The 25120-nt window shown below is 59.1% G+C and overlaps 1 protein-coding gene across 2 annotated transcripts in view; it reads right to left on the bottom strand.

Annotated features, from left to right (window-relative positions):
- DYNC1H1 (dynein cytoplasmic 1 heavy chain 1) overlaps positions 1–25120 on the bottom strand; it is a 66277-nt gene that overhangs the window by 14374 nt on the left and 26783 nt on the right. For both annotated transcript variants that reach the window (XM_021081584.2, XM_084970196.1), the window contains exons 11-48: positions 24313–24459; positions 21924–22064; positions 20572–20748; positions 20323–20433; positions 20124–20243; positions 19415–19654; positions 17956–18111; positions 17710–17823; positions 17368–17478; positions 17079–17288; positions 16790–16936; positions 16148–16314; positions 15880–16053; positions 15336–15501; positions 15062–15250; positions 14776–14970; positions 13816–14098; positions 13246–13346; positions 12546–12705; positions 11375–11618; positions 11020–11203; positions 10698–10910; positions 9925–10163; positions 9590–9746; positions 7722–7949; positions 7090–7320; positions 6853–6993; positions 6416–6649; positions 6115–6321; positions 5913–6034; positions 5359–5524; positions 4269–4432; positions 3424–3553; positions 2109–2242; positions 1544–1658; positions 1296–1457; positions 990–1204; positions 691–895 (exon numbers count right to left, since the gene is read on the bottom strand). In XM_021081584.2, coding sequence (XP_020937243.2) covers positions 691–895; positions 990–1204; positions 1296–1457; positions 1544–1658; positions 2109–2242; positions 3424–3553; positions 4269–4432; positions 5359–5524; positions 5913–6034; positions 6115–6321; positions 6416–6649; positions 6853–6993; positions 7090–7320; positions 7722–7949; positions 9590–9746; positions 9925–10163; positions 10698–10910; positions 11020–11203; positions 11375–11618; positions 12546–12705; positions 13246–13346; positions 13816–14098; positions 14776–14970; positions 15062–15250; positions 15336–15501; positions 15880–16053; positions 16148–16314; positions 16790–16936; positions 17079–17288; positions 17368–17478; positions 17710–17823; positions 17956–18111; positions 19415–19654; positions 20124–20243; positions 20323–20433; positions 20572–20748; positions 21924–22064; positions 24313–24459 — 6600 coding nt within the window. The remainder of the gene's footprint in view (positions 1–690; positions 896–989; positions 1205–1295; positions 1458–1543; positions 1659–2108; positions 2243–3423; positions 3554–4268; positions 4433–5358; positions 5525–5912; positions 6035–6114; positions 6322–6415; positions 6650–6852; positions 6994–7089; positions 7321–7721; positions 7950–9589; positions 9747–9924; positions 10164–10697; positions 10911–11019; positions 11204–11374; positions 11619–12545; positions 12706–13245; positions 13347–13815; positions 14099–14775; positions 14971–15061; positions 15251–15335; positions 15502–15879; positions 16054–16147; positions 16315–16789; positions 16937–17078; positions 17289–17367; positions 17479–17709; positions 17824–17955; positions 18112–19414; positions 19655–20123; positions 20244–20322; positions 20434–20571; positions 20749–21923; positions 22065–24312; positions 24460–25120) is intronic.

The raw sequence follows: 25120 nt of genomic DNA, 5'->3' as shown, positions 1-25120 counted from the left end.
TTGTCTTTTGTCTTTTTGTTTTGTTGTTGTTGTTGCTATTTCTTGGGCCGCTCCCGCGGCATATGGAGGTTCCCAGGCTAGGGGTTGAATCGGAGCTGTAGCCACCAGCCTACGCCAGAGGCACAGCAACGCAGGATCCGAGCCGCGTCTGCAACCTACACCACAGCTCACGGCAACGCCGGATCGTTAACCCACTGAGCAAGGGCAGGGACCGAACCCGCAACCTCATGGTTCCTAGTCGGATTCGTTAACCACTGCGCCACGACGGGAACTCCAGGCTGGACTCTTCTAACACAGAGAGCCTAAAGGAGGGACAGCAAGCTGGTCCAAGCCAGCACCGCAGCCTCTGTGGCTGCGCTCCCTCGCTCTCCCATCAGTTCTGCCCCTGCCACCATGGCGGAGCTGGCCCCCAAAGCCCAAGACACCTGTCACCGGGCCCTTTAACAGAAAGAGCACCGACCCTGGGGCGGGGGAAGAACGGGGGCCTGACACGGCGGCTGTGCAGGGAGAGCTGGGCAGACGCCCCACAGGGTGAGATACCATCAACAGAGCTAAGAAAACAGGTGAGAGACACGCATCTCGCAGGTGCCAGCACAGTGTCAGACAGGAAGCACTCGGGTCTACGTGCTATCAGTCTAGCTCCACCTCGGTCTGGTTTTGCTTTTCCCACCACCTCAAGACCAGACCTACCTGGTGAAGAGTCTGGTGGACAAACACACAGCTGTTCACGATGGCCTCCCGGTGGGACGGTGGCTGCGGCAGTTTGTCGTACACGACAGGCATGTAATCGGGCACGACGTAGTTGGGCTTCTCCAGGTCCATCTTACTGGTGAATTCTTTGCCGACCTGATACAGAGCTTCAGTGGACCAGTCCCCGAACCAGTTCAACACACACCTGCAAAGGACGCCACACGTCAAAACAGCTGCCGAGAGAGAGCAGGGCCGGCCCTCGGGGGGAGGCCCAGGGCGGAGGGAGAGCGGCGGCGGACCTGTTGAAGAGGGCGGGGGACGTGGCTGCGCGGTCCTTGAGCCCCTCCGAGGACGGGTTCATGGTGAAGACGACGTGGAGGTTGCGGATGACCTGGCTGGTGAACCACTTGTAGAGCTCCTCGTGCGAGTCCAGCATCAGGCCCTCCTTCTGCGCACCCTCCTTGCACTGCGTCATCAGGGTGGCGTACTCGTCTCCTTCGAAGAGCCCGGGAACCTGGGAAGCAAGACGTGCCGTGGGGGCCGTGGCCGGCTGGGCCTCGGCTCCCGGCGTCCGGGACCATGCACGCACGCAGGTCCCGGCTTACCTCTCCGTTGGCCAGAAGCGTGTTCATTCGCTCCAGAAACCCAGAATCCAACACGTTGGACTCATCCATTATAAACGCTATCTTTTCGTTTTTACAGCCGGAGCGTCTCAACACGGTCCGGAGGTCTTCGTCGAAGTCCTCCCCCGTGTACTTCCTGTGCACCTACGGAAGCGGGGGCGGGTCAGGCCCCTCCTTGTTCAGGAGGCTACACGCGTGAACCAGAAGGGAGGCCCCACGACCAGCCTCACCTTAATCTGGTAGACGCTCAGGCCGTTCATCCAGGCCACAAAGCGGGACAGCGTGGTCTTTCCTGCGCCGCTGACACCAATCAGCAGCAGGTGGCCTTGCGGCTGACGGAATATTCTGAAACGTGATCAGAAAGGATAAACTGTGAGGCCCTTATGCTGCACGGCCGCTTCGAGGCTCAGGTCCTAGGCCGTTCCAGGATTTCATCTACAGCATCTGGAGTGAGTTTTAACTTGAATTTGCACACGGAACATTTATAGAGCCATTGCTATTTGCCAGGTCCAGTGAGGCTGCAAAGATCAAAGGCACGGAGCTGTCCTCCAGCCAGAGGATCGGAGGGGACCGGCCAACTCCTGCAGAGCACGAACGGCAGTAATCGTGGTGGGAGTGAAGCCCAGGAGCAGAGGAGACCTCTGCTCGGCGGGGGGGTCTGGGACAGCAAAGCTGGACTTGGAAGAGAAGGGGAAGCCGCTCTGCAGAGGCGGCGAGGCAGGGGTGGGTGGGTGGGGGGCAATTAAATCAAGAGCAGCTCAGGGGAGCGGCGAGGACGCAACGACGGAAACCCACCGGTCAATCCTGAGCACGTGGTCCAACACCTCGTTAAACAGGACCAGAGGCACATCGAGCTCTTCTTCGTAGAAGACTTTCAGCCTGGCTTTGACATAATCTCGCAACTCTTCCTGGTCCACTGGGATGTAATCCTGCAGGAGAAAAGGTGAGACCCAGTCACGGAGAAATCATCTTAGTTGTTAGAGCAAAGGGGACTATTTCCATATACCAGGAATTCGTACCTAGAGTCTAGAAGTCAACAGAAAATTCTAGCAACACGGAACAAACCCCCCTGCTGCCCTTGCCTTGGCCTCGGTCAGGCCCCTGGCTGGCCTGCCCTTCCTGACAGATGGAGGCTGATGAATGCTTATGCCAAGGGTAAGGCTCCCAAGACGGGGCCGTTCCCGGCCTAGGAGACTGCATGCCTGATGGAACACTGGCCTCAGCCCTGAACCACACTGTGGCTGGACAAGATGTGCGTCCAGGCTGTAACTTACTAAGATGCCCTGCTCTCCTTTTCAGAGAAAAGGACAACTCCTAGCTGTCTAGGAACCGTTTCATATACTACAATACCAAAGAGAGCTGCAGCTTCATACAAGTGATTCACAGCTGTCCTGTTTCTACCGTGAGGAAAGTAAAAGCAAGGGGAAGCAGAGAGGCCCTCACTGCAGACATGCTGGAGCCACACCTTCTGCGGGCTGGAATCCACAGCTCTTGGAACAGCCATGCTCCTGGGGTTTTCTGCCCAAAACTATCAATGGTTGCAAACCCCCCAGGCATCATGGCCACAGCTTCACGTCAGCACACCTCAAGTCAGAGATGCCTTTTATTATTATTATTTTTTTTTTGGTCTTTTTTTTTTTTTTTTTAATGGCCATACTCGCAGCATATGGAGGTTCCCAGGCTAGGGGTCAAATTGGAGCTATTGCTGCTGGCCTATGCCAGAGCCACAGCAACACCAGAGCTGAGCCACGTCTTCGACCTGCACCACAGCTCACGGCAACGGTGGATCCTTAACCCACTGAGTGAGGCCAGGGATGGAACCTGCAACCTCATGGTTTCTAGTCAGATTCATTTCTGCTGCGCCGCGACGGGAACTCCTAGAGGTGCCTTTTAAAAATTAGTTATTGTGGCTGTGCCTGCAGCCTGCGGAAGCTCCCAGGACAGGGGTGGAGCCTGCACCACAGCGGCGACCCGAGCTGCTGCAGTGACAGTGCTGATCCTTAACCTACTGCGCCCGCCAGGGAACTTCCTGGAGACGTTTCTGCCTAGAAGACAATCTAACGGAAGGGACGGAGAGGAGGAGGGTCCTGACTTGCCCTCAGCTCGTTACCTTCGACAGCCAGTTGCTGTACAGGATGGGCCGGCTCATGGCCTTCTCCTTGTCGATGTTGGGAAAGTGCTTCAGAGCGACCAGATCGATGTTTTCGTCGGTCCAGCGCCTCTCCTCGTCCTCCACGAGTCTGTCGGGAGGAAGGCAACACCGGTTCGACCCTAGGTGCAGGCCCGGAGACCGAGCACCAGGTTCTGTGGGTGGTGTGGGCCACTCCAAGGGCTCCAATTGCAGTCTTTTGTCAGAAACACTCACTTTCTACAAACGGAAGAACCCGAGAAGCTACACTGCAGATGACTTAAGCAACACGAAGCTTAGAAACTAAATATGAAAACATTAAAAAGAAATGCAAACCTGATTCTAGTTCCTAAGCTTGCTTAACAGAAACGCCTCCAGCATCAAGGGGCAGAAGGAAAGAGAAACAAGGACCCGAAGGGGCGCAGCTGTGGTGACGCGGGGCTCGCGGAGAAAACCGCGCAGCCAGGAGGGGGCCTCGCCGAGCCGGAAGGCGGGGAGGACCCTTCGGAGACGCAGCGGGCTACCGGGTGAGGCCGGCGGGCCTGGCCCGCAGTCACGCCCGCCAGAGGTGAGAAGCACAACTGCTGTAGCAGTTTGACTCGAAACAAAGTTTTATCTTTGACGTGTTGAGGAATTTGAGACGTTAGTATCGCTGCTCATTTTTTCCTCTTTAACTAAGAGGCAGAATGAAAGCAGGTCACATGACATAAAAAGACCGTTTCTTAACGTGGCGGAACTCCAAGACGAGAGGGTAAAACGACGCCTCCCACCAGGGCAGCCCGCCTCGTGCAGACACCAACTCGGGGCCGGGAGGGCCAGGGCTTCACCTGTCCTGGAAGAGACGGAGGGCTTCGTGGGCCCAGATCCGAATGAGGCCTTCCACAGGCAGCGTCTCCAGGGGCCTCAGCGCCTCGAAGATCCCCCGCACCCAGCGAGTCATCTCTCGGGGCGAGTAGATGTAGTGAGGCTGTGTGTCCTGCGTGAATCGCTCCTGCGGGAAGGGGAGAAGGGGCGTGTCCGCCGGCTCGAAGCGGGGAAGAGGCGGAGCGCTCGCGGCGCCCGCTACCCTGAGCACAAAGGATCTCGGGCCCGGACCATCCAAGAGCGAATCAGTACGTGCGGTCGGCACTGCCGCTCAGGACAAAGTCAGACCCAAGTTGCTCACTTCCTGCTGACACTCACTTTTAAAGACTTAAATGTTAAAAAGTTATAACTACAAAAAAAACTTCTTCTAAAAATACTTAAGAGCTACACTTAATGATGTTAAAAACGGTATCAGAGAAGGGCCTGCTGCGGTGCAGTGGCTCGGGTTGCTGCGGAGCTGCAGGTTCGATCCCTGGCCCACTGCAGTGGGTCAAAGGATCCAGTGTTGCTGCAGCTGCCGCTCAGATTCAATCCCTGGCCCGGGAAGCTCCATTAAAATAAAAAGTACAGGAAAAAAGTGCAATCACCCACAATTTAAACTATTTCAATGTATCAGAGGCAAGTGCTCAGAAGGGAAGCTGAGCAGGATGGCCAGCGGAGTGCAAAGCTGGCTCTCCCTCCGAGCCCACTGGCAGCGAATGCAGAAGGCTTCCCAAAGAAACACAGGTCAACACCACGAGAGCCCCTTCTGCTCAGCCGGTGGGGGAAGACCCATGCAGTGAATAGCTTTCAAAGCTGAAAGCTGCGCTGTGGGCAGGGTGACCCGTCCCGTCCTGAGAGGTGCAGCCCCACAGTCTCAGACGCAGCAGAAGCACCAGACACAGATGTGGCGGTGCTGTTGAGACGGGAACGTACGCCTCCTTCTAGAAACTGCCTGGCACCGTCTCAACCTCGTCAGGGGACGGCTGCACGCACATGGGCCGGACGAGGACGGCGGGGATGAGCTGAAACCTCGGCGTAGCAGTGGCAGTGGCGGTGGGGGGGGTGGCGCACCTGGGACATGGTGTAGAACTCCACCATGGCCGCCGTCAGCGGCTCCGCGTACGTGCGCAGGGACGGGACGAGGCGCAGCATGGCCCGGTTGAAGGTGCCGTAGATCTGCGTCAGGGAGGCGGGTCCCGGGTAATCCACATACACCACCGGCACGTGGCGCAGGAACCTGCACGAAGACACGGGCTCAGCCGACCTGCCCCGGCCCCGCGTGCAGGGTGGGGGTGGGGGGGGCTTCCTCCCCTGAGCACCCGGCTTCACCCAAACGGCTCAGGCCAGGGCTGACACCAAACAGTAGGCGCAAAAAATCCCAAAAAGCCCCGAGCAGAGGTGGGACAATGGCTCAGGCTTACTGCAGCCTGGTTCAGGCCCTAGAGGCACGCCCAGGGCGGTGGAGGCTCGGCTGTGCGCCTCTCCCAGCCTAACAGCACAGGGAGGTAAGCCAGGAGGGGCCTGCCCGTGGGCGGGACTCTGGCACCCCTCTGCAAGGAAACCCCTGTTTAACGCGACCCCGGAACGGGTGTGGGCGAGGCCAAGGAGTCCACGGGCCGCGTTACCTGTGAGAGAGGGGCTTTCGTCCGGGATCGGTGGGCGGGTTACAAGCCCCAACGAACTGGATCCTCTCCAGCTTCACCCAGGTTTGATCGGAGGTGCGGTAAAAGCCTCCGTGCTCCACCATCTGGGGAGAGGCAGCGGGCGGGTCAGCGGCAGGGGTGAGAGGGCAGGCGGGGCTGGGGGGCCTGGCGGGCGCACGCGCACCTGTCTGATGAAGGAGATGACCCTCTGCGTCCCGTACTTGTCCATGTCGGGCAGGTTGATCTCGTCACAGAAGAGGACCAGCCACTTCCCCAGCTGCACGGGGGCCAGCACCACGCCGTTGGGCGTGCGCCTGTACTCGCAGTAGTGGTCGAAGGTCTTGAGCAGCAGCTCGGGCGTGGTGGCGCTCGAGAAGTTAAGGCCCACCACCTGGCGGGGGGAAGACACGGGCCCAGTGAGGACAGGCCAGTCCCCCCTCTGCACCGAGCCCCCGAGGCCCCCCGCTGGCCCCCGGCCCCGGTACCTCCATGTCGGGCAAGGCCCGGAGGGCGCTGAAGAGCGTCATGGTCTTGCCAGACCCGGGAGGGCCACACAAGACCAGCGGCTTGTGCTCGGCCAGCCAGGTGTACAAGAGGGCTTCGTGGCGGACGGTGTCCAGGGTCGGCACGACCACGTCCGGGGCCGCCACCTTGTGCGTCTCCACTTCGATCTGAGGCACCTTGGCCTGCCACGGCGACCACTCTCCGCTGATGGACACCTAGGCACACGGACGGTGCGGGTGGCCCTGACCCGCCCTCGTGCCCCCGCCGACAGGGCTCCCTCCCCTCACACAAACCAGAACCTCCAAGGTGACCTGCGTGCCCCACAGCCCGCAAACGAAGAGGACAGACCCCGCGTGAAAGGGAAGGCGAAGGCTGCCGGGGGTCGCGCTGACCCACCGTGGCCAGGACCGGCCCTTACTTCGTAGTCAATGATGGGTATGTTGGGGGCGGCGGGCAGCGGCACCGTGGTGATCCGCCTGATGTACTCGCCCAGCTCCGCTCTCATCTTCAGGCGACTGTCCCCGGACAAGGACCAGAGAATGGCATAGACCAGGTAGCGCTGTCGAAGGGAAGGAAGCGCCCGCGTCAGTCAACCGCCCCCGCCAAGGCGAGGCGCGACGGCGACGCCCACCGAGGCCCCGGGGCCGCGCCCGACCTGGATGTAGCGCTCCAGCTGCTCCATCTGCATGGGGAAGTCGGGGTGGTTGGCGTTGTACTGCGCCACGTTGCGGCAGGCCTGGTGCAGCATGGAGAAGAGCGAGCCCAGGCAGCGCAGGCGCGTCAGGTCCATGATGTGCTCCAGCTTGAAGGCGTGCTCCAGGGCCTTGGTGACCAGGCCGTTGGGCGTGAAGTACGGCTGCAGGGTCGTGGCCGCGTCCCTCTGGATCTGCGAGGGAGGAAGGGAGCACTTCAGAGCCAGACTTGCGCCTGTCCTCACCGAGGCCGGGCGAGGCCAGGCGGCTCTGGCAGCAGAGGCGAGGATGGGCAAAGAGCAGAACGCCTTTCTCCGTCCTGGTGGTTCTCAAAAATCGTGCTCCCTGGTTGACCTTCGCTGTCGAAATGGGAAGCGGACGCCTTTCACCAACTCACGGAGAAAACCAAAGGCATGCTTCCTGTTTTCCTGTGCACGTTTTAGCTTTCGAAGCCACGACTGCTGGCTTCCTCGGAAGCGAGAGTGGGACAACACCGACCACGCACACGTCCAGCGAACGCCCGGCCTCCTCGCTTCCAGATGCTCGGGGGACGCCTGCCCCCGCTCCGCGCGAACGCCCAGCCCGGCCCGCGTACCTGCAGCATCGGGGAGGCGGCCTCCTCCCCCTCGTCCTCTTTGCCCTTGCGCCGGCGCTGGGCCTCGTCCTCGCCCTCGTCCAGCGGGATGCTGCGCAGCCTGGCCAGGAAGTTGTTGAAGATCATGTCGGTGCTGAGCACGTCCTCGCTGAACCAGACCATGCCGCAGCGCGACACGGTGGCCAGGGTGGCGTACTTCAGGTCCTGCACCTCAAACATTATCCGCACCTTGAGAGAGAGGTCAGCGGATTTAACAACACGGGCTCGGCGCAGACCTGGCTGCTAAGACTACTTTAGCTACACACTCACTGAAAACGTAACGCGTCTTTTGTCTTTTTAGGGCCGCACACGCGGCACATGGAGGTTCCCAGGCTGGGGGTGGAATCGGAGCTGTAGCCGCCGGCCTACGCCAGAGCCACAGCCACGCGGGATCCGAGCCGCATCTGCGACCTACTCCACAGCTCATGGCAACACTGGATCCTTAACCCACTGAGCAAGGCCAGGCATCGAACCTGCAACCTCAGGGTTCCTAGTTGGATTCCGTTTCTACTCCGCCATGAAGGGAACTTCTGAAAATGTAATTTAAACCTGACCTTTCTGCACACAGTTTAAAAGTAAAAATATCTGTAGCCTGCATCATTACAACATTCGCCAACCTCTCCCCACAGGACTCTGGGCAGGAAAAACCCCGTGGGGGGTGGGGGGAGAAGAGCAGCGAGCTCTCGGAGGAGCAGAAGCAACAGCTCCCTGGCCGGGGGTGCCAGCTATGGAGGCAGAGCCTCACCCCCGGGTGCAACAGCCACGCTCCGGGCTGGAACCCACTCGGCGCTCACACTGGTCCCACCAGGCAGGCAGGGTCTCCTTTTACACAGGGGGGTGGCACCCTTGCCAGGGTCCCGTTGCAGGGAGGCAGTGCGGCTGGCGTTCAAACCAGACACTCTGATCGCAGAGCCTTCACCTCAGCACCAACACAAGGGGATCCACCTCTTTCTGACAGTAGTTAGACGCCACTGCATAATGAGTCTAAGAGCCCTAAGCACCCTCGGCGTGCCCTCTGCAGGGTGGCCTCACCAGCAGCTCCCTCTCCCTCATGCCCACCTCCTGGCACCAGCAAGTCCCACTGGCACAAGCGTTGAGTTCCACCCACAAGCCAGTCACTTCTTGGCGCCTCCACGGCCAAGCTGGGCCCATCGCTGCACCCACCCTGCCCTGCAGGACCCTCCAGCCAGGGGGCTGTAAACAACCAGGTTCCACTGCCCCTGCCCAGACCCCCCAGCAGGAAGCCCCAGTCCCCACGGTGATCCCAGCCTGACAGGTCACCCGAGTCTCCGCTCAGGTCCTGCGCCGCTTGCTTCGCGCACCCGCACCCTCCTGCCACCCGGCCCTCCGAGGGCCCGATGTTCCCACAGCTTCCAGCCCCCCAGGAGCTCAGCACCCCCGAGAAGCCCCCACCTCTCAGCACCGACCCCCGGCTCTCCTCCTGTCTTGCTTCCTCTGCAGCACCGTCACCGCGATCCAGCCCGCCCTCGGACCAGAGAGCAAGGGTTCTATCCACGTGGCTCACTGCCCTCCTCAGCACCCACAACAGGACCCGCTCCAAAAATGGGGGCTCAGAGTAGAATGCCCGCCCACGCTGCACCCGCCCCGCGCACTCATCCGTCAGCCCGATGCCCATCTCCCAGGAACGGTCCCAAGGCCTCCACAGCAAAATGCCTCCCCGAGCCGCCTCCCAGGCTCCTAACTACAGGCGCCCCTAGGGAGGCGAGGCCTGTGGCGTGTGCCCGGGCCGTCACCAGCCAAGCCCAGGAAAGCGCGGCTCGCCAGCCGCAGAGGAGGAAGGCTCCCGCGCGCGACACCCAGTCACGCACGTTGGGTGGAAGGCTGAGGCGCTCCCCGTTGGGCAGAGTCAGCAGCTTGTTGTCATCCAGCACCGAGTTCAAGTTCTCCACCCACTCGGGGTCCACGTCGCCGTCAAAGACGATCCACTGGCGCTTCTGCAGCTCCCCTCTCACGTTGTCTATGATCCTGGCGGGGAGGAGTTGAACACAGCGCGTGACTAGGATTAAAGACCTCACCCTCTGACAGGTTCGGAGGCGACTGACTGCGCTCAGACGGTGGTGGGCAAACGACGCCGACTCCCCCCTGAGGGCACAGCACCCGGGGCCCGGGCGTCCAGGGCGCGGCGCCGTCCAGGCGGACTTACTTCCTCAGGACGTGTGTGAAGAGCCCATCTGTCCACTCCCGGGTGTTGGGGTCCAGCGTCCCGTACAGGTGGTCTTTGCTGATGGCTTTTGGGTCGATAATGTGCGCCACGCCTTCCACGCCCTCCAGCCTCTCCAGAGCCTTCAGAAGGACGCGCCAGGCCATGCTCTTCCCGCTCCCCGAGGGCCCCACCATCATCAGGCCGTGGTTGATCTGGGTGATCTGATAGAGCTGGAGAACCTGAGGGCCGGACACACCAGCCGCGTGACCACACCAGCCGCGTGACCACCCCGGGAAGAAGGTGCAGCCTCCTGGGCCAGCCCTCAGTCGCCAAGCAGGAGGCGGGGCCCGTGAAGCCCTCAGGCGAGCGCGGGGGTTTCTCACCAGAGACAGGCCGCACCCACAGCCAACGCGGGGAGGCTTTTAACCAAACTGTGGGGAGCCGCCGAGGCGCTGACCCACGAGGAGCCCTGCGGACGGTGGAGGCCGTCTGAGCCGGGACAGCAGCCCTGCTTGGCACATGCAGTGTGGGCACATGATACACCTCTTTCCCCACGTGACTCCACGGCGGAGGGAGGGAAGCAACGCCAGCGCACAGCGCGAGCCCCGCCCCGCCCCGCGCATCCGTGCTGTCAGCCCGCGGGCCGCGACGTCCTACTGCTCCCACCGCGGTCCACATTTCCCGCCACGACCCCCTCTGGTCTGCATCTTCCGAGGACGAGCTACGCCCCGTGGGGGCGATCTCAGAGGTTTTGCGGCCACAGTTACACTTGCCTTTTCCACCCACATCCCGCCGACCTCCTCGCCGTCTCCGTAGGTCAGGTACATCTCCTGGCACACCTTCTTCAGCTCCTCCCGGAGCGCCGTCATCTCCCCGCGGTGGTACTGGACCCCGGGGAACACGTCCGACAGGAGGCTGAAGAGCAGCGGGATGTCTTCCGCCACCAGCTTGGGCACCATCGTCTCACAGACGCTCTGAATCAGGATCTGCGGGGGGCCGGGGGAGGGGGTGAGCTCATCCCGGGCCACCGCGCGGCCCCCTGGCCCCGGCTCCCCGAGACGGACCCCGCCCGGGGCTGGGGACGCCCGCACGCACCTCTTGCTCGGGAAGGTTTTCCGCGATCTCCCCTTCGTCGACCGCTTCCCCGCGCTCCTCCTTCTCCCTCTTAATCTTCTGGATCCGCTCCCGCTTCACGTTTCCCGCGCTCACCAGCACGCTCTTGAGCGCGCGGAGACCGAAGTCGTAGTGGCTTTGAGACGAGAGCTGCTCATCACACAGCCTGCAAGAGAAAGAGGCGTCTCTCAAACCAGCACACTTCACACGACCGCGCCAGAGGGCAAGAGGTCAGAGGGGACACACGGACGGACGCGCCGCGGTGACACAGGCAGACGCGAAGAAGTGGCACATTCAGCGCAGGTGCTGGAGACGCGGCCGCGCTCGCGCTGCTCACTTGAAGAAGGGGACGATCTTGTTGGCCAGGACCTCGGCCGTGCGGAAGCCCTGCGAGTACAGCATGACCTGCGCGATGAGCTGCCGGTCGGGCTTGGTCATGGCCAGGCTGCGGAACAGCTTCTTCAGGTTGTCCGGGAGGTTGGACCTGCCCGCGTAGCCGGGGTTCATGGTGATGAAGATGGCCATGTCCGGGCTCACCTTCACCTGCTTGTTCAGCAGCTCGCAGGTGATGGGCGCGGAGGCTGCAACAGGGAGGCAGTGCGGAGACGCGTGACCGTCCAAAACCCCCAAGGTCTCCCCGCCGCCTGCCCAGGCCCCCGCCTCCGCGCCCGCCCAGGACTCCGGGGAGCTGTCACAGATGCAGCGACCGGGGCGGTCCAACCCTCCTCTCCGTGTGTTCCTCTGGGCCGCAAGGTTGGCGCAAGCACAGATGCAGCCCAACAACAGTCGCGGGGATGAAAAATCCACGTCGTAACAGAACTGACGGGCTCAGAGCACGAGAACGACCCCTTCTGGGGTCATCAAAAAGCCAAAAAACAGGAGTTCCCGTTGTGGAACTCAGTAGCTAATGAGTCTGACTAGCATCCATGAGGATACAGGTTCAATCCTTGGCCTCACTCAGTGGGTTAAGGACCAGCATGGCTGTGGCTGTGGCATAGGCCACGGGCTACAGCTCTGACTGGACCCCTAGCCTGGGAACCTCCATATGCTGTGAGTATGGCCCTAAAAAGTCAAAAAACAAACAAAAAAACCACAACCAACCAACCACCACCCCCACCCCCGGCCCTAGAGATAAAAGTGCATTTTCTGCGTGAGAGACCACCGGGCGCACACCCCTCTCCACTAGGAGGTCTGGCGAGACAAGTGCTGTCGCCCCGGAATGAGCAGGAGCGCGACAGCTACGCTGTGCACGTGGGGTATCCAGCATCGGTGCATCTATTTGTTTCTCTAGGTCACGTCCAGGCTCTGCGATAAACAGGCGAGTGAAGCAGCCCTGGAGGCTGAGCAGGCCTCCCTTTCATCCTAGTGCGGACTCAGCGCTGTCTGCAACAGCCAGTCCAGGCAGCACAATTAAACTGTCCCTTATTTCTAATCCAAGCGGCAAGCACGTCTGCCTGGAGCCCCCTCTGCCCTCTGCAGGCCACCTCCGGGAGGAAGAGGAGTCTCACCCTTGTCGTGGTTGGGGCTGGAGTGCTCGCGCAGCGCCTCCTGGATGCACTGCACCTGCTGGGACACGGCGGACAGCATCCGCTCCTCCAGGCGGTTGAACTCGTCAAAGCAGCCCCACGCGCCCACCTGGCAGAGCCCCACGAAGATCCGGCCCATCGCCTGGAACGGAAAGAAAGGGGTGAAAACCCCCGCCTCGGGCTGGTGGCACAGGGCTCGGGCAGGGCTTGACCCCGGCAAATCTCATCCGTCTGCTCCTCTCTGACGTGGGAACAGCACAGCCTCCCCCCGGGCGGCGAAGGTGGAGTCAGCTTCACCCGAGTGGCAAGGGGCCCAGCCCCACACACGGCCAGCACGCTGTCAGCAGCGAGGGGCACGAGTGTGCAGAGGCAGCGAGCCGCACTCTCCCTCCTGCGCCCGTCAGATCGCAGCGACACAGCTGACACTTTCTGTTGTTGAGAACACCTTCCCCTAATGTCTGTTCCCTCCCAGACGCAGAGGAAAGAAAGATGACTCTACCCGAGAGCCCTGACCTGGCAGGCGTGACGCTCACGCTGACATCAAGCACGGGCTGGACCCCAGATGGCTCCCAGGCCCGATCCCACAGGACTCAGGGCAGAGGAGCCCTGCCGAGCCGGAAGGTGCTACTCCCCCCTCACCTCGCAGCCCGGGGACGCCAGGGGACCCCTCGGGGCTTCTCACCTGGAAATCAAAGGTTTCATCACAGTTGAAGACCAACACGAAGCGTCCGAGCTGATGGCCAAGGGCTTTGACAGACTCGGTCTTCCCTGTCCCCGCAGGTCCTGTTATTGACAAGAACACACTCTGCTCTTAACAAAGGGCAGCCCTCACCACAATCAAAGCACGGTGGCCCCCAGGATCTGAGGGGTCCGGGTCCAGGACCCTGGACAGACCACAACCCATGGACACCGGAGTCCCACAGCCGGACCTCCACACCCACAGGTTCCACAGTCATGGATCCAGCCAACCTTGGATGGCAAGTTCAACCCACGGTTGGTCCAGTCTGAGGATTCGAGCCCCAAGCATGCGGAAAGCCGACTGTTTAACCACTCAAAGATCTGGACGTGACCCTCACGGTTCAAACCACGCTGTTCGAAAAGTCAGCTATAAAGGTAGTAACCACCAGCAACTTTGAAAGCTTTAGAGTACACCGGCCGTGCAGTTAAGACATACATTTGCATCATTTACTTCCTCTTGGAAAACCACGCTCACTCTCTGGCTCCGCCAGTCCAGGATCGCGGGGTGACTCACCGAAGGGGGACCCTCCCAGCCTGGCCTCCAAAGCTTGCGTCATCGTCAAATAGCAGCGGTCGGTGAGGGGGGTCTGCACCAGCTTGTCCTGAACCCCCAGGTACTCAAAGCCGTAGTTGAACTTGGCGTTTGCCATTTGGATGGACAACTGCTGCAATACATCCGTCTGCTTGGGGTCGAAGTAAAATCGCATCTGGCTGAGCCACTCGAAAGACTTGGCGTTGTCGATCTTGCTCTTGATCAGGGACCTTGTGACATCTCTCTGGTGAACCAGCTCTGTAATCTGAAGGAGCAGTCACTTCAGGAGTTTATCACAAAGTACCCGTCATGAACTGAAGTACCAACACCAAGGCCCGCGAGTGCCTCGAGGACACGAGCGCATGCTCTGGGTGTTGGCCTGGTTTTGTTTTTGTTTTGGGCCACTCCCACAGCAGGAGAAGTTCGTGGGCCAGGGCCAGGGCCTGAACCTGCACCACAGCAGCCTCCCAAGCCACAGCGGTGACAACGCCAGGCCCTTAACCCACTGAGAGACCAGGGAACTCCCAGTCTTGGATTGTTTAGTAGACTCTTACTCTGAGATTCTAGGTCCCGTCCCCAGTGGCTTATTCATAAGCCTCCCAAAATGCAAATTCACTTTTATAAACAACAGAACCGTTATTCACACAATGCGATTAGAGAACCAGTAGCTGCAACAAAAACAAATAGACAGCAAACAAGACCACCTTCCTTGAACTCTGCAAGTGGCATGCACTCGGCGGGGAGAAGAGCCTGAGACCTGAGAGCGGTGTGGGTGACTCGACGCTCGGACTGGTTTTCAACAGGGACTGAGAGCCAAATCCTCGAAGCCCAGCGCCTCGTCACGAGCCATCGACAGTGCTTCCTCCCCGACACCAGTGCGGGTGCTTTTCGAGCATGACGTCTTGTCACCGCTCGAGGCGAGGACAGGGGACAGGGACTCACCAGGTGCTCCAGCTTGCGTCTGCGGAGCGGGGGCTGCTCCATGAGCACCGAGTCCGCCAGCACGTTGAGGGTGACCTCCACGTTGCTGAGCACAGACTGCAGGGGCGCCGAGTCACCGCTCCCCCCGATGCTGCTCAGAGCCGCCTCCACGTTCTCGGACCAGGCTATCTGCGCCGACAGGACCACAAGCTGGGCCTGAAAGACACAGGACGCAAGACCCCAAAGGATGGCCTTGACGATCCGCCCGAGCGGGTGCCCGCAGACTGTCCCTCCCGCCGCCCGTTACCTGGTACTTGTCGATCCAGGTGATGTAGGTATTCGGGTCAATTGAGGTGGCTTTGCCGAAAATCTCCACCTCCGTCACCGACTCCGCCAGGAGTTTGGCCAGCGTGACTCGCATCTCCTTCTCCACCAGCGTGAGCCACTCGTTGATTTTGGGATGCTCCGTGATGGACACGGGAGTTTTAAACGTGACCTGAAGTGAGTAAGGAGAGTCTAGGGAGGGCGGAATGGGACGGTGGGGGCGAGGCGTCCCGCGTCCCGCGCTCAGCTCCAGCTACCTCCTCTCCTTCACGGGACGAAATGCCCAGCACGACGGAGTTGTCTTCGCTTAGGATGATGCTCGAAACGCCAGCAAACATTTTCTTGAAATGTTTCTGTAACTTGGCTACATTCTTGCTGTTTCCAATGATTTCAAGCAAATCTTCATCACCCACAAAATAGAACCTAAAATTAAAATAGCATGTAATTCACTTTGTGAATTTTTAAAGAAAACCTGTTCAATTTATACCAAATAAACTATTCAGAAAGAAAAAGATGCCACTTCAAAAGTAAAACAATCAGAGCTAAATTTTTAAGATGCAAGCTGCCTAGGAGAGTGGACGACAGTTTAAATGAAGCCGAATAAACAAACCCCGGGTAGACCGTGAAGGAGTGTCTGTTATCATCAGGAGTCAACGGATGAAAGGGAAAGAGTTTCACTGAACGGATCACTGGTGTCCAAGTGACCGGCACAGGCCCGGGGGGGGGGGGGGGGGCGGAGGGCGGGAAGGAGGCCCGCTGGGGACGGGACCTCACTTCAGGCCCCGTCAGAGCTACCCTCACCTGGGGAAGGACGAGCGCTCTCTCTCCAGGTACTCTCCCAGGGCTTTCTGGATCTTTCCTAGCAGGTCTGCCAACCTCTCCAGAGACCTCTGCACCCCCTGGATGTTCAGGACGTCCATAACAAGGGGAGACTTGGACACTTTCTTCATCAGGGCCAAAAACTCCGTGCTGATGCTGCAAATCGAATCAGACGCGGCGTCAAAGCCAGCCTCGTGTAAAGGTGGGGTGCCACAGCCGCAGCGCTTCTGCTCCCGGCTGGAGGCCGTACCTCTGGAAGCGCTGCGTCTCCACGGGCAGCAGGTGCTTGATGTCCGCGCTGCCCGTGAAGATGCCCTCCAGGTAGACCCAGCGCCTCTGCACGTCGATCCACACGTCGAAGAGGGCCATGATGCGGTTCAGCTTGTCTTCCCAGCTCAGCGCGTCCTCCTCGAACACCTGGCGGGCAGACGTCGGGCAGAGGTCAGCGGCTAACCTTCCCACGCACAGAAAGGCCAAAGCCCACCCGACAAGTGCCGATTAAGTCCACGTTACGTTATCCGATTTTGGTGTTTTAATTTTAACTTAATTTTATTTTATTGTCTTGTCTTTTTAGGGCCGCACCTGCGGCATACGGAGATTCCCAGGCTAGGGGTCGAATTTGAGCTGTGGCCACCAACGCCAGAGCCACAGCAACGCCGGATCTGAGCTGCGTCTGCGACCTACACCACAGCCACAGCAATGCCGGATCCTTAACCCACTGAGCAAGGCCAAGGATCGAACCTGAAACCTCATGGTTCCCAGGCAGATTCATTAACCACTGAACCACGATGCGAACTCCTGACTTTGATATTTTTAAAACCCGGCACCTGGTAACTGTGAGTCTGAAGGCTTCACAGTGAAGGTGTGGGACGGAGTCTCCCCCCAGAAGTACCTTGTAATACGGGGAGAGCTTCATGGCGGAGACGCTGTTGATGTGCTCTTTGACCTTGTTGAAGAGGTCGTCCCAGCCGCGGATCAGGCGACACTTGTTCTGATAGTTAACCAGGTCTAATTCATAGGTGTTCCACACTTCTCGTATCTGAATCGAAACCGGAAGAGGCGTGTTATCAACACATGGGAAGGCCCCAGCCATGCAGGCGACAAGGGGGACCACCGAGGGGCTCGCATCCCGCGTTACAGCCTGAAACAGGACATACAAGTGCCCGTAGTCTGTGACTTGCCTGTTTCAAAAATTCCTCCAGAGCCATCTCCCCTTGTGCCACGAGCAGCACGTCCTTGACAACAGCTTCGTTTTTCTGCAAGTCAACGTCCCAGATCTGGCCCAGGGTTAGCTCGGAAACAACCCAGTTGACATGAAGCCTCTTCATCAGCTGCTTCCAGTGGCGATCCTTCAGCGCTTCGGACTTCAGCTCGATCACCAGCATGTTGATCTGCGGAGAGAGAGGGCAGGCAGCGTTACCAGGCCGGTGCGCTTCTGACGGACCCCACGGCTGTAGGCCGCTTACCGACCTTCAGGTAACCCTTCAGGAGCCTCTGCACAAACTCATAGGAGGCATACTGCCGTAACCGCGCAGGGAAGTTCTTCAGCTGGTTCAGGAGGCCGTCCAAATTCTGGCGAAGCTGCCAAGGGAAACACAAGACGGTGTTCAGTATGCCAACGTTCCTCTCAACGCTGCACTGTTTAAAACGGGCTTTAAGAGGACTCTTCCATGAGTCTGGGGGAATTCTGTAAATGACCACGAAGTGACATTTTGGTAATTCACCATACAGGTCCCCGCTGGCGAGGCTTCCGAGCAGCGTCTCCGACTGACGATGCGAAGGCATGCACGCCACCCCCTCGAACGCACACACCTTTCGCGGCTGCACTGAAACCCACGGCTGCTCCTTCATCTGGTCAATCTGCTCCCAGATCTTAGAAAGCTCTGACCAAACGCCTTTGAGGTCCTGCAACTCTTCCAAGGCCACCTGCGGTTGGGAGTAAAGCAGTTCAGCTGTGGAAGAAGCAGCTCCAAATCGGGCAGGCCCCTTGCGACAGCCCGGCCAGGGGCAGTCAGGGCCAGGCGCCCCCCACCCCCATCCCTGAGCGGCGGGCCGGACCTGGACGCGCTCCTCGCTGCCGCTGAGAAGTCCCGTCTCCGTCAGTTCCAGCGCCTCCTTGGCCTTGGCACACTTCTCCCTGTCGTCCTTCAGCCTGCCGAACTTCCCTTCATAGATGGTGAGAGCCTGGAGGGCCTCTTCTGGGCGGAGATTGCCCTGCGGGCGGCCGAGGCCAGAGCATTAGAGACCAGAGCCTCAGGACGGCAGGGCTGTGGCTCCGAGACGGGGGAGGGAGCCTGCTGGGCTCCTGGGTCGCGGGAGCCCTTGAACACGGCTGTGGGTGTAACGTGCATGTGACGTGGGGCTTTTACTCCCGCATCCGACTCAGCCGCGGCCTCACTAAGGGCTGTGGGAAACGGAGCCGAGGTCCGGGAGCAGGGCACGCCTGATGGGAGGGGACGAGGCTCTGGGGGCTCCAGCCACGCCCTCCCTCCCAGGACACAGCTGCCATGTCCACTGCGCGGACAAGGAAAGCAGCAGCGCTGCCCTGCTCACTGGGTGACCCCACTCCCACTTCGCTCGGGCGCCACCACCCCACAGTTCCTCCCCGTTTCCATCGCTTCAGTAAAGAGGCCCGCCTACAGCTGAGCCCCTCCAGCCAACACTCAACACAAAGCAGGTCAGAGGGGCTGAGGGTGGGTCGGGGGCTGCCCCAACAGATGGAGTGGAGGGCACAGCAGCCACCAGGCTGGTGTGAGAGCCTGCACCCCCGACCACAAATCCAGGCCAGCACCCCAGCACTCCCGCACCCTCGCAGCCTGCTCGTCTGTCTCGATCTGAATCCTGCCCCAGTGAGCCAGGCAGGCCTTGGCCCCACACTCGCTGGTCACCTTTCCCGTAAGGCTGTAAACCATTTAACGACCTGACCTCGCCTCTGCCCCCTGGCACCCAGCTCCATCCAACTCAAAATACACGCTTCCCTTGCTCAGGCTATCCCGTCTCTCCCACTGGAGCCTAACTCCGCAACGGGAGGGCCCTGTCTTTCCCGGCTGCTGCTGCACCCCTGCCGCCTAGAACACAGCTGGTGCTCCATAAGTATGTAAGTGACCCAGGAGAACTGGACGTGGCAGGTCCCGGGGATGGAAAGGCTTAATCGCTATGATGACGATGGCAGAACTGCCACCTGCTGCACAGAGTGGCGGCGGCAGCAGCCGCGTAACACTTGGCCTGTGTCCACACGACTGGACACCCTAACTTGTGGGGGCGCTAAGGAAGAGGACGCCGTGCGAACAGAACAGCGTTAGCTTCCTCACTTCCCGACTTAAATGACCGCCAGAGTGGTTTCAGGTAAAAAAGGGCTACGCTGGCTTTCTCACTTTGAAATACACTATCTGCAAGCGCTGCTCCCTTTAAGTGAAAGACGGCAAAGCCTTCCTTCTGCAACGCAGAGCCACAGCAAGGCCTCCTGACGAGAGGCGCCAGGCCACGCCGCTGCTCCCGAGCCTCGGGCGAGACTCACGGTGACGGGCTTGGTCTTCTCCCAGTCGGCCAGCAGGTCGGTGGTGCGGCTCTCCACGGCCCGGTCCTCCTGCACGATCTTCATCTGCAGGTTCGCCACCTGCTGCTGGATGGCGGAGTCCTTGCGCCGCATGATGTCGTTGAAGGCCCCCCACTCGCCCTCGATGTTGTCAATGTACAGCCAGGAGGGCGGGAACTGGAACCGCTGCTTCTCCAGCAGGCGCTGCCCGTTGCGGTAGAGCTTCGAGAGGCAAAGAGACACGGAACGCTCTCTTCCGTGACGACAAATGACTGCCCGACTCCTGCCTGACGCCCACCGCAGAAAAGGCGCTCTGCGGCCACAGAACCCGTGCCCACCTCCAGAAACCTCCCCCCCCCCCCGCCCCCTGCGGCCCCGGGGCCACACGACACCCGGGAGCCCGCCAGGGCCGGTCCTGGTGCGGTCCAGGACCCCGACCGGGATCTAAGCTGGGCTTCGCACCCCCAGTCCAAGTTACGGGAGGAAATTCAAGTCTGAGGACTTGAAAACCCACGACTAAAGCACAAAGACCTTCACGGTCAAGAGCCAGTAGTTCTCCGACCCTGCAGAGCTCTTTCCAACGCGGCCGCCCGAGGCCCGTGTTCACCTTGGCAAGTGGGGCGGCCGCGGAGGAGGGCGGGTGAGAGCTACCCCGCGTACCCGAGACGAGAAAGCGACGGCCAGAGCTCACCTCCACCTGCTTCTCAAACTGCTTGATCTTCCGTTTCAAAGACTGCACGTAGGTGATGAAGGTCACGGCGTCGGAGGTGCTGGCCGTGTCCACTGAGTGCTGCTCCAACTCCTGGCGGGACTGTTGAGAGAGCAGAGACTGTGACCGGAGCCGCGCGACCAGCAGCCCCGCGCCCGCGGGGTCCTGCTCCTCGCCTCACCTTGGAGATCTGGGAGTGGAACTCGGTCATGTTGGAGCCGAGCATCTGCCCAAACTTGCTGAGGACCTCCTTATGCCACGAGTCGTACTTCAAGTTCACCTTCGACTGCACCTGCAGGCCAGCGAGCACCAGACGCCCATCAGCAACGCGTCTGCCCGCAGGTGTGTGCCTTCAGCTTCACCTTGGTCAGAGGCGCTGCCTCACAGCCACCTGGCCCCCAAGAGCCCTGGGCAGGACAGCAGGGCTCACCTTGCCGTAGTCGATGACGACTGGGCCAAACTCCTTCTTGGTCTCCGCGTTGTCAAAGGTCCCGCGGGCCTTCCTGATCTGAACCAGGAGAGCCTGCCACTTGTTGAGGTCTTCCCCGAGTCTGTTATAGATGTTCTCAGCCTGCATGTCCCACAGACACTGGTACTGAAGCCAAACCTGCAAACGGGAGCACAGTTAGAGACGACTGTTTGGTTTTTCACTTGGTAAAATGTTTATATGTTCATCTTCGATTTAAAAAGTTCATGTTCTTTCATCGCTGTCAGGAAAACTCTCACTTCAGATTCTTACAAGTTTCACATCAAACAAGAACCGTCTCCTGTTCCCCCAAATGATTAACCTCCCAGGTTCTTCCTGTTGCTCACTTCCTGCTTTAAAAAGCAACTATCACATCCGCACAAAACTTTCCTCGGAAAAGACACATACACCTGTATGTTCACTGCAGCACTATTCCCAACAGCCAAGACAGGAAAACCACCTAAATGACTGGACTAGGAAGATGTGGTACACATACACAATGGAATACTACTCACAGCCACAGAAGAACAAAACAATGCCATCGGCAACAACACGGACGGAACTAGAGACTCTCCCACTAAGTGAGTCAGAAAGAGAAAGACAAATACTCTATGACACCAGTTATATCTGGAATCTAATATATGGCACAAAGGAAACTTTCCGCAGAAAAGAAAATCATGGAGGACAGACTTGTGGTTGCCAAGGGGGAGGGGGAGGGAGTGGGATGAACTGGGAACATGGGGTTGATAGATGCAGACTATTGCCTTTGGAATAGGTAAGCAATGAGATCCAGCTGTGTAGCACTGGGAACTATGTCTAGTCACTTATGATGGAGCAGGATCATGTGAGAAAAAAGAATGTGTACATGTATGTGTGACTGGGTCACCTTGCCGTACAGTAGAAAATTGACAGAACACTGTAAACCAGCTGTGATGGAAAAAATAAAAATCATTAATATAAAAAAAATAGCAATTGGAGGAGTTCCCGTCGTGGCTCAGTGGTTAACGAATCCGACTAGGAACCATGAGGCTGCGGGTTCAATCGTTGGCCTTGCTCAGTGGGTTAAGGATCCCAAGTTGCTGTGGCTCTGTCGTAGGCCGGTGGCTACAGCTCTGATTTGGACCCCTAGCCTGGGAACCTCCACATGCCGCGGGTGCGGCCCTAGAAAAGGCAAAAAGACTGAAAAAAAAAAAAAAAGCCATTATCTGAGAACTCCTGTCCCCATGGTCCCACCCTTTGAGCCCCACACCCGCTACATCTCTCTCCGCAGAGTCGCGGACGGCTGCAGCCACACCTGAATGAAACCAGCGCCTCACCTTGACATACTGCTCAACCTCAGTCACGATGCCCATGACGGCAGAGTAGGACTCCTCCAGGGCGACGGGGCCGTCCGGCATCCGCGTCAGGGCGTTCCGGTAGAACTTCTCCTCCTCGGTCAGTTCGTAGTGCACGCCCACCTAACCAAAGGCAGTCGGGCATGAACGCAGGCAGTGCGGACAGAAACGTGCATCCGCCACCTTCCGCTTAATTACAATGAACCGAAGAACAGCTCACGCTAACAATGCCTCTTAAGGGATGAGGTAAGAGTAAGCCAGTCACAGGCAATGGGCGCCTTCTTACACTTCACTCATCCAACCCATAAAAGAACACGGACCACCAGCCAGCAAACGTGGCAGGACCATCGGCACCAGGCAAAGAGCACAGACACCTCAGAAGCAGGTGCCCCAGGGCAGACCCCCTCACAGGACAGGGACAGGAGCCCTGGAGGACACGAGATGGCCACAGCCCGCACCGACCCCAACGGGGATGCCGGCCCCCCGACAAGTCACTCATCTGTTTCAAAGATCCAAGGGCCTGTCATGTGCCAGGCGCTGCTGTAGGTACAATCGACAGACTAAAAACCTCACGGACTTACGGTCTGGGGAAGCAACAACTAAGGGAAAATCAAGACACAGACTGTCCAATGGTGACAAATACTGACGAGAAGAGCAGACCAGAGGGAGAGGGAATGTGGGCGGGGAGAGTCCCAGGCCAAGCCCACACCAGAGCAGTGACCACGTGGTCCCTTAACTACAAGGCCACCAGGGAACTCCAGAGAGGATCTATTTTAAACAGGGGGTCAGGGAGGAGGTGACGTGTAAGCAGAGACGAGCAGTGCAAAGGCCCAGGCGCAAAGGCTGGCCTGGCACGTGTGAGGAGGGCGAGTCCCGCGTGCGGCTGCAGCAGAGCCGTGGGCGGAGAAGCAGGTGCTGAGGGCAGAGAGGCAGCTCGTAGCGGGGTCGGTAGGCCGGCAAGCCACCGACATGGGAGGTGGGGAGCCGCTGATGGGCTCTGAAAAGTGCCGAGTCAGGGTCGACACATGATTTACGGCGTGCTCTGGCTGCTCTGCCAAAAACAGACTTTGGGGACAGAGGGAGACACCGAGACATAACCCCAGTGAGGGTGGCGGTACCCTGGACAGGTGGCCCCACCAGGCAGGTTCGGAAGATGGAGACAATGAGGCCGTGATAACGTCTGGCCAGAGCAGCCGGGGGACGGGAAAGCAAAGCTGTGGGTGGTGCTGCGAAAATTTGAAGGGGGATCGAGAGTCAGGTTCCGTTGGACCCGCCCATCAGATGGTGACATGGGGACGCCAAGGAGGCAGAGGGACACGTGGCCTGGAGTTCAGGCTACGGCCTGGCTGGAGGCAGGAAGGAACACTCAGCGGGTATTGAGGGCTCAGAGCCGTGCAGAACCGGGCAGCAGAGGGCAGCGAGGCGGAAGAGAGCCAGGACAGCCACGTGGAGAGCGTGTGTCAGGGCAGAGGGAGAGAAGAGAGCTGAGCTCACGTTCAAAGTCAGGAAGGGCTACACTTCCTAAGAGGATCACTATTTTCTTGAAGAGTCTGTTACAGTGGAGGCTGTGGAGTACGTTCACTTGAAACCCACTGGTCCTGATCAGAAGTACCAGCGCCCGGAGGCAGGGACCAAACGCCAACAGCCCCGAGTTTCCCTTCTGCTCTGGAAGTGCACTAATAACAGTACACCAGGAGTTCCCGTCATGGCCCAGTGGAAGTGACTCCGACTAGGAACCATGAGGTTGCAGGTTTGATCCCTGGCCTCACTCAGTGGGTTGAGGATCCAGCAGTTGCCATCCGCTGTGGTGTAGGTCGCAGACGCGGCTCAGTTCCCTCACTGCTGTGGCTGCGGTGTAGGCCGGCAGGCACAGCTCTGACTGGACCCCTAGCCTGGGAACTCCCATATGCCACGGGTGCGGCCCTAATGTGAAGATTAAAAAAAAAAAAAAAAAAGAGTACACTCTATCTGGGATTGACTTTAAAATCTGGGGGTGGGGGTGGGAAGAGAATAAACAAAACTGGCCACATGCTGATAAACAGAGCAGAGGTGTGTGAGCTCACATGATGCCCTCTGCTTCCGCCAATGTCTGCAAACTCCCGTGATAAAATGCAGTAGCTGGGGAGCTGGGAGGAAAGGACGCAGGCACTGAAGTCCCCCAGAAGTTCACGGAGGGAATCTCTAAGCGACCAGAGCTGCAAACCTGACTATTCTGAAAAGTAACTACTGGGCAAAAACCAGGTCACACGAAGCTTCCGCTCGCTGTCCCTTGGAGAGTCGAGCTGAGGCCTGGGGTTTGAAAGGACGGCCGAGAGCCTCGGCACAGAGGCAGGCGGCGAGGCGGTGCCCGGAGCGGGGAGCCGGCGCTCACCTGGTACCGCTGACTCTGGATGCGGGGGAGAGAGAGCACCACCATCTTCCAGGCGAACATCTCCTGGTACAGCTTGTACCTGCACTCCTCAATCGGCGGGTTCAGGTAGATGACCTGGTTGGTTATTCTCAGCTCGTGCACAACATTCTGGAAAAGAAAGATTTCCCTCTTGACGCAGCACTCTGGTTCAGCGGACTGGCTTTGACAGCCGACACCTTCTCCAAACTACTGAACTACTTCTGCTGCTTCACCAACACCAGTTCGGGGCCTGAGGCCCTCCCCAGAGGTCAGAGGGCAGGCACTGCTTAGGCTCCTCCTGGGTCCTGGTGCCTGGTGTTGCACACACAGCAGGTGCTCGGTGAAGCACCATCGGCTCTGATGAGCGTGATGACGCCCGGACTCGAGGACCCTGTGGCCTGACGCAGCGACACCAGGCTGACTTTACTGATGTGGCTTAGAAGCTGAGGGCAAGCAGTGCCACCTGCCAGTGCTTTAAGCTAATGGAGAATCCCGTCTCAGTGCTACTGTATCAACTTGGATAGGCACACTGGCTTCTCTGCATCTCAGTATTTTAAAACGGATGCTCTGGGGATATCTGTGATATTCAAAAGTGAAAACTTTTTTCTGGTTGCAGTGTACAGCAGCTCGATGTGGGATCTCAGTTCCCGGACCAGGGATGGAACCTGGGCCACAATGATGGAAGTGCTGAGTCCTAATCACTAGACTACCAGGGAGCTCCCCCCAAAGTGAAAACCTTTCTCAAGCAGTAAAAAGAGGAGTTCCCGTCATGCATCAGTGGAAGCAAATC

The sequence above is a fragment of the Sus scrofa genome, chromosome 7 (assembly GCF_054392235.1).
Source record: "Sus scrofa isolate SSC_HxYL_T2T_F1_AM1 chromosome 7, Sscrofa_HxYL_maternal_Yorkshire_Landrace_v2.0, whole genome shotgun sequence".
NCBI lineage: Eukaryota > Metazoa > Chordata > Mammalia > Artiodactyla > Suidae > Sus > Sus scrofa.
This window is presented reverse-complemented; position numbering and strand designations above follow the sequence as displayed.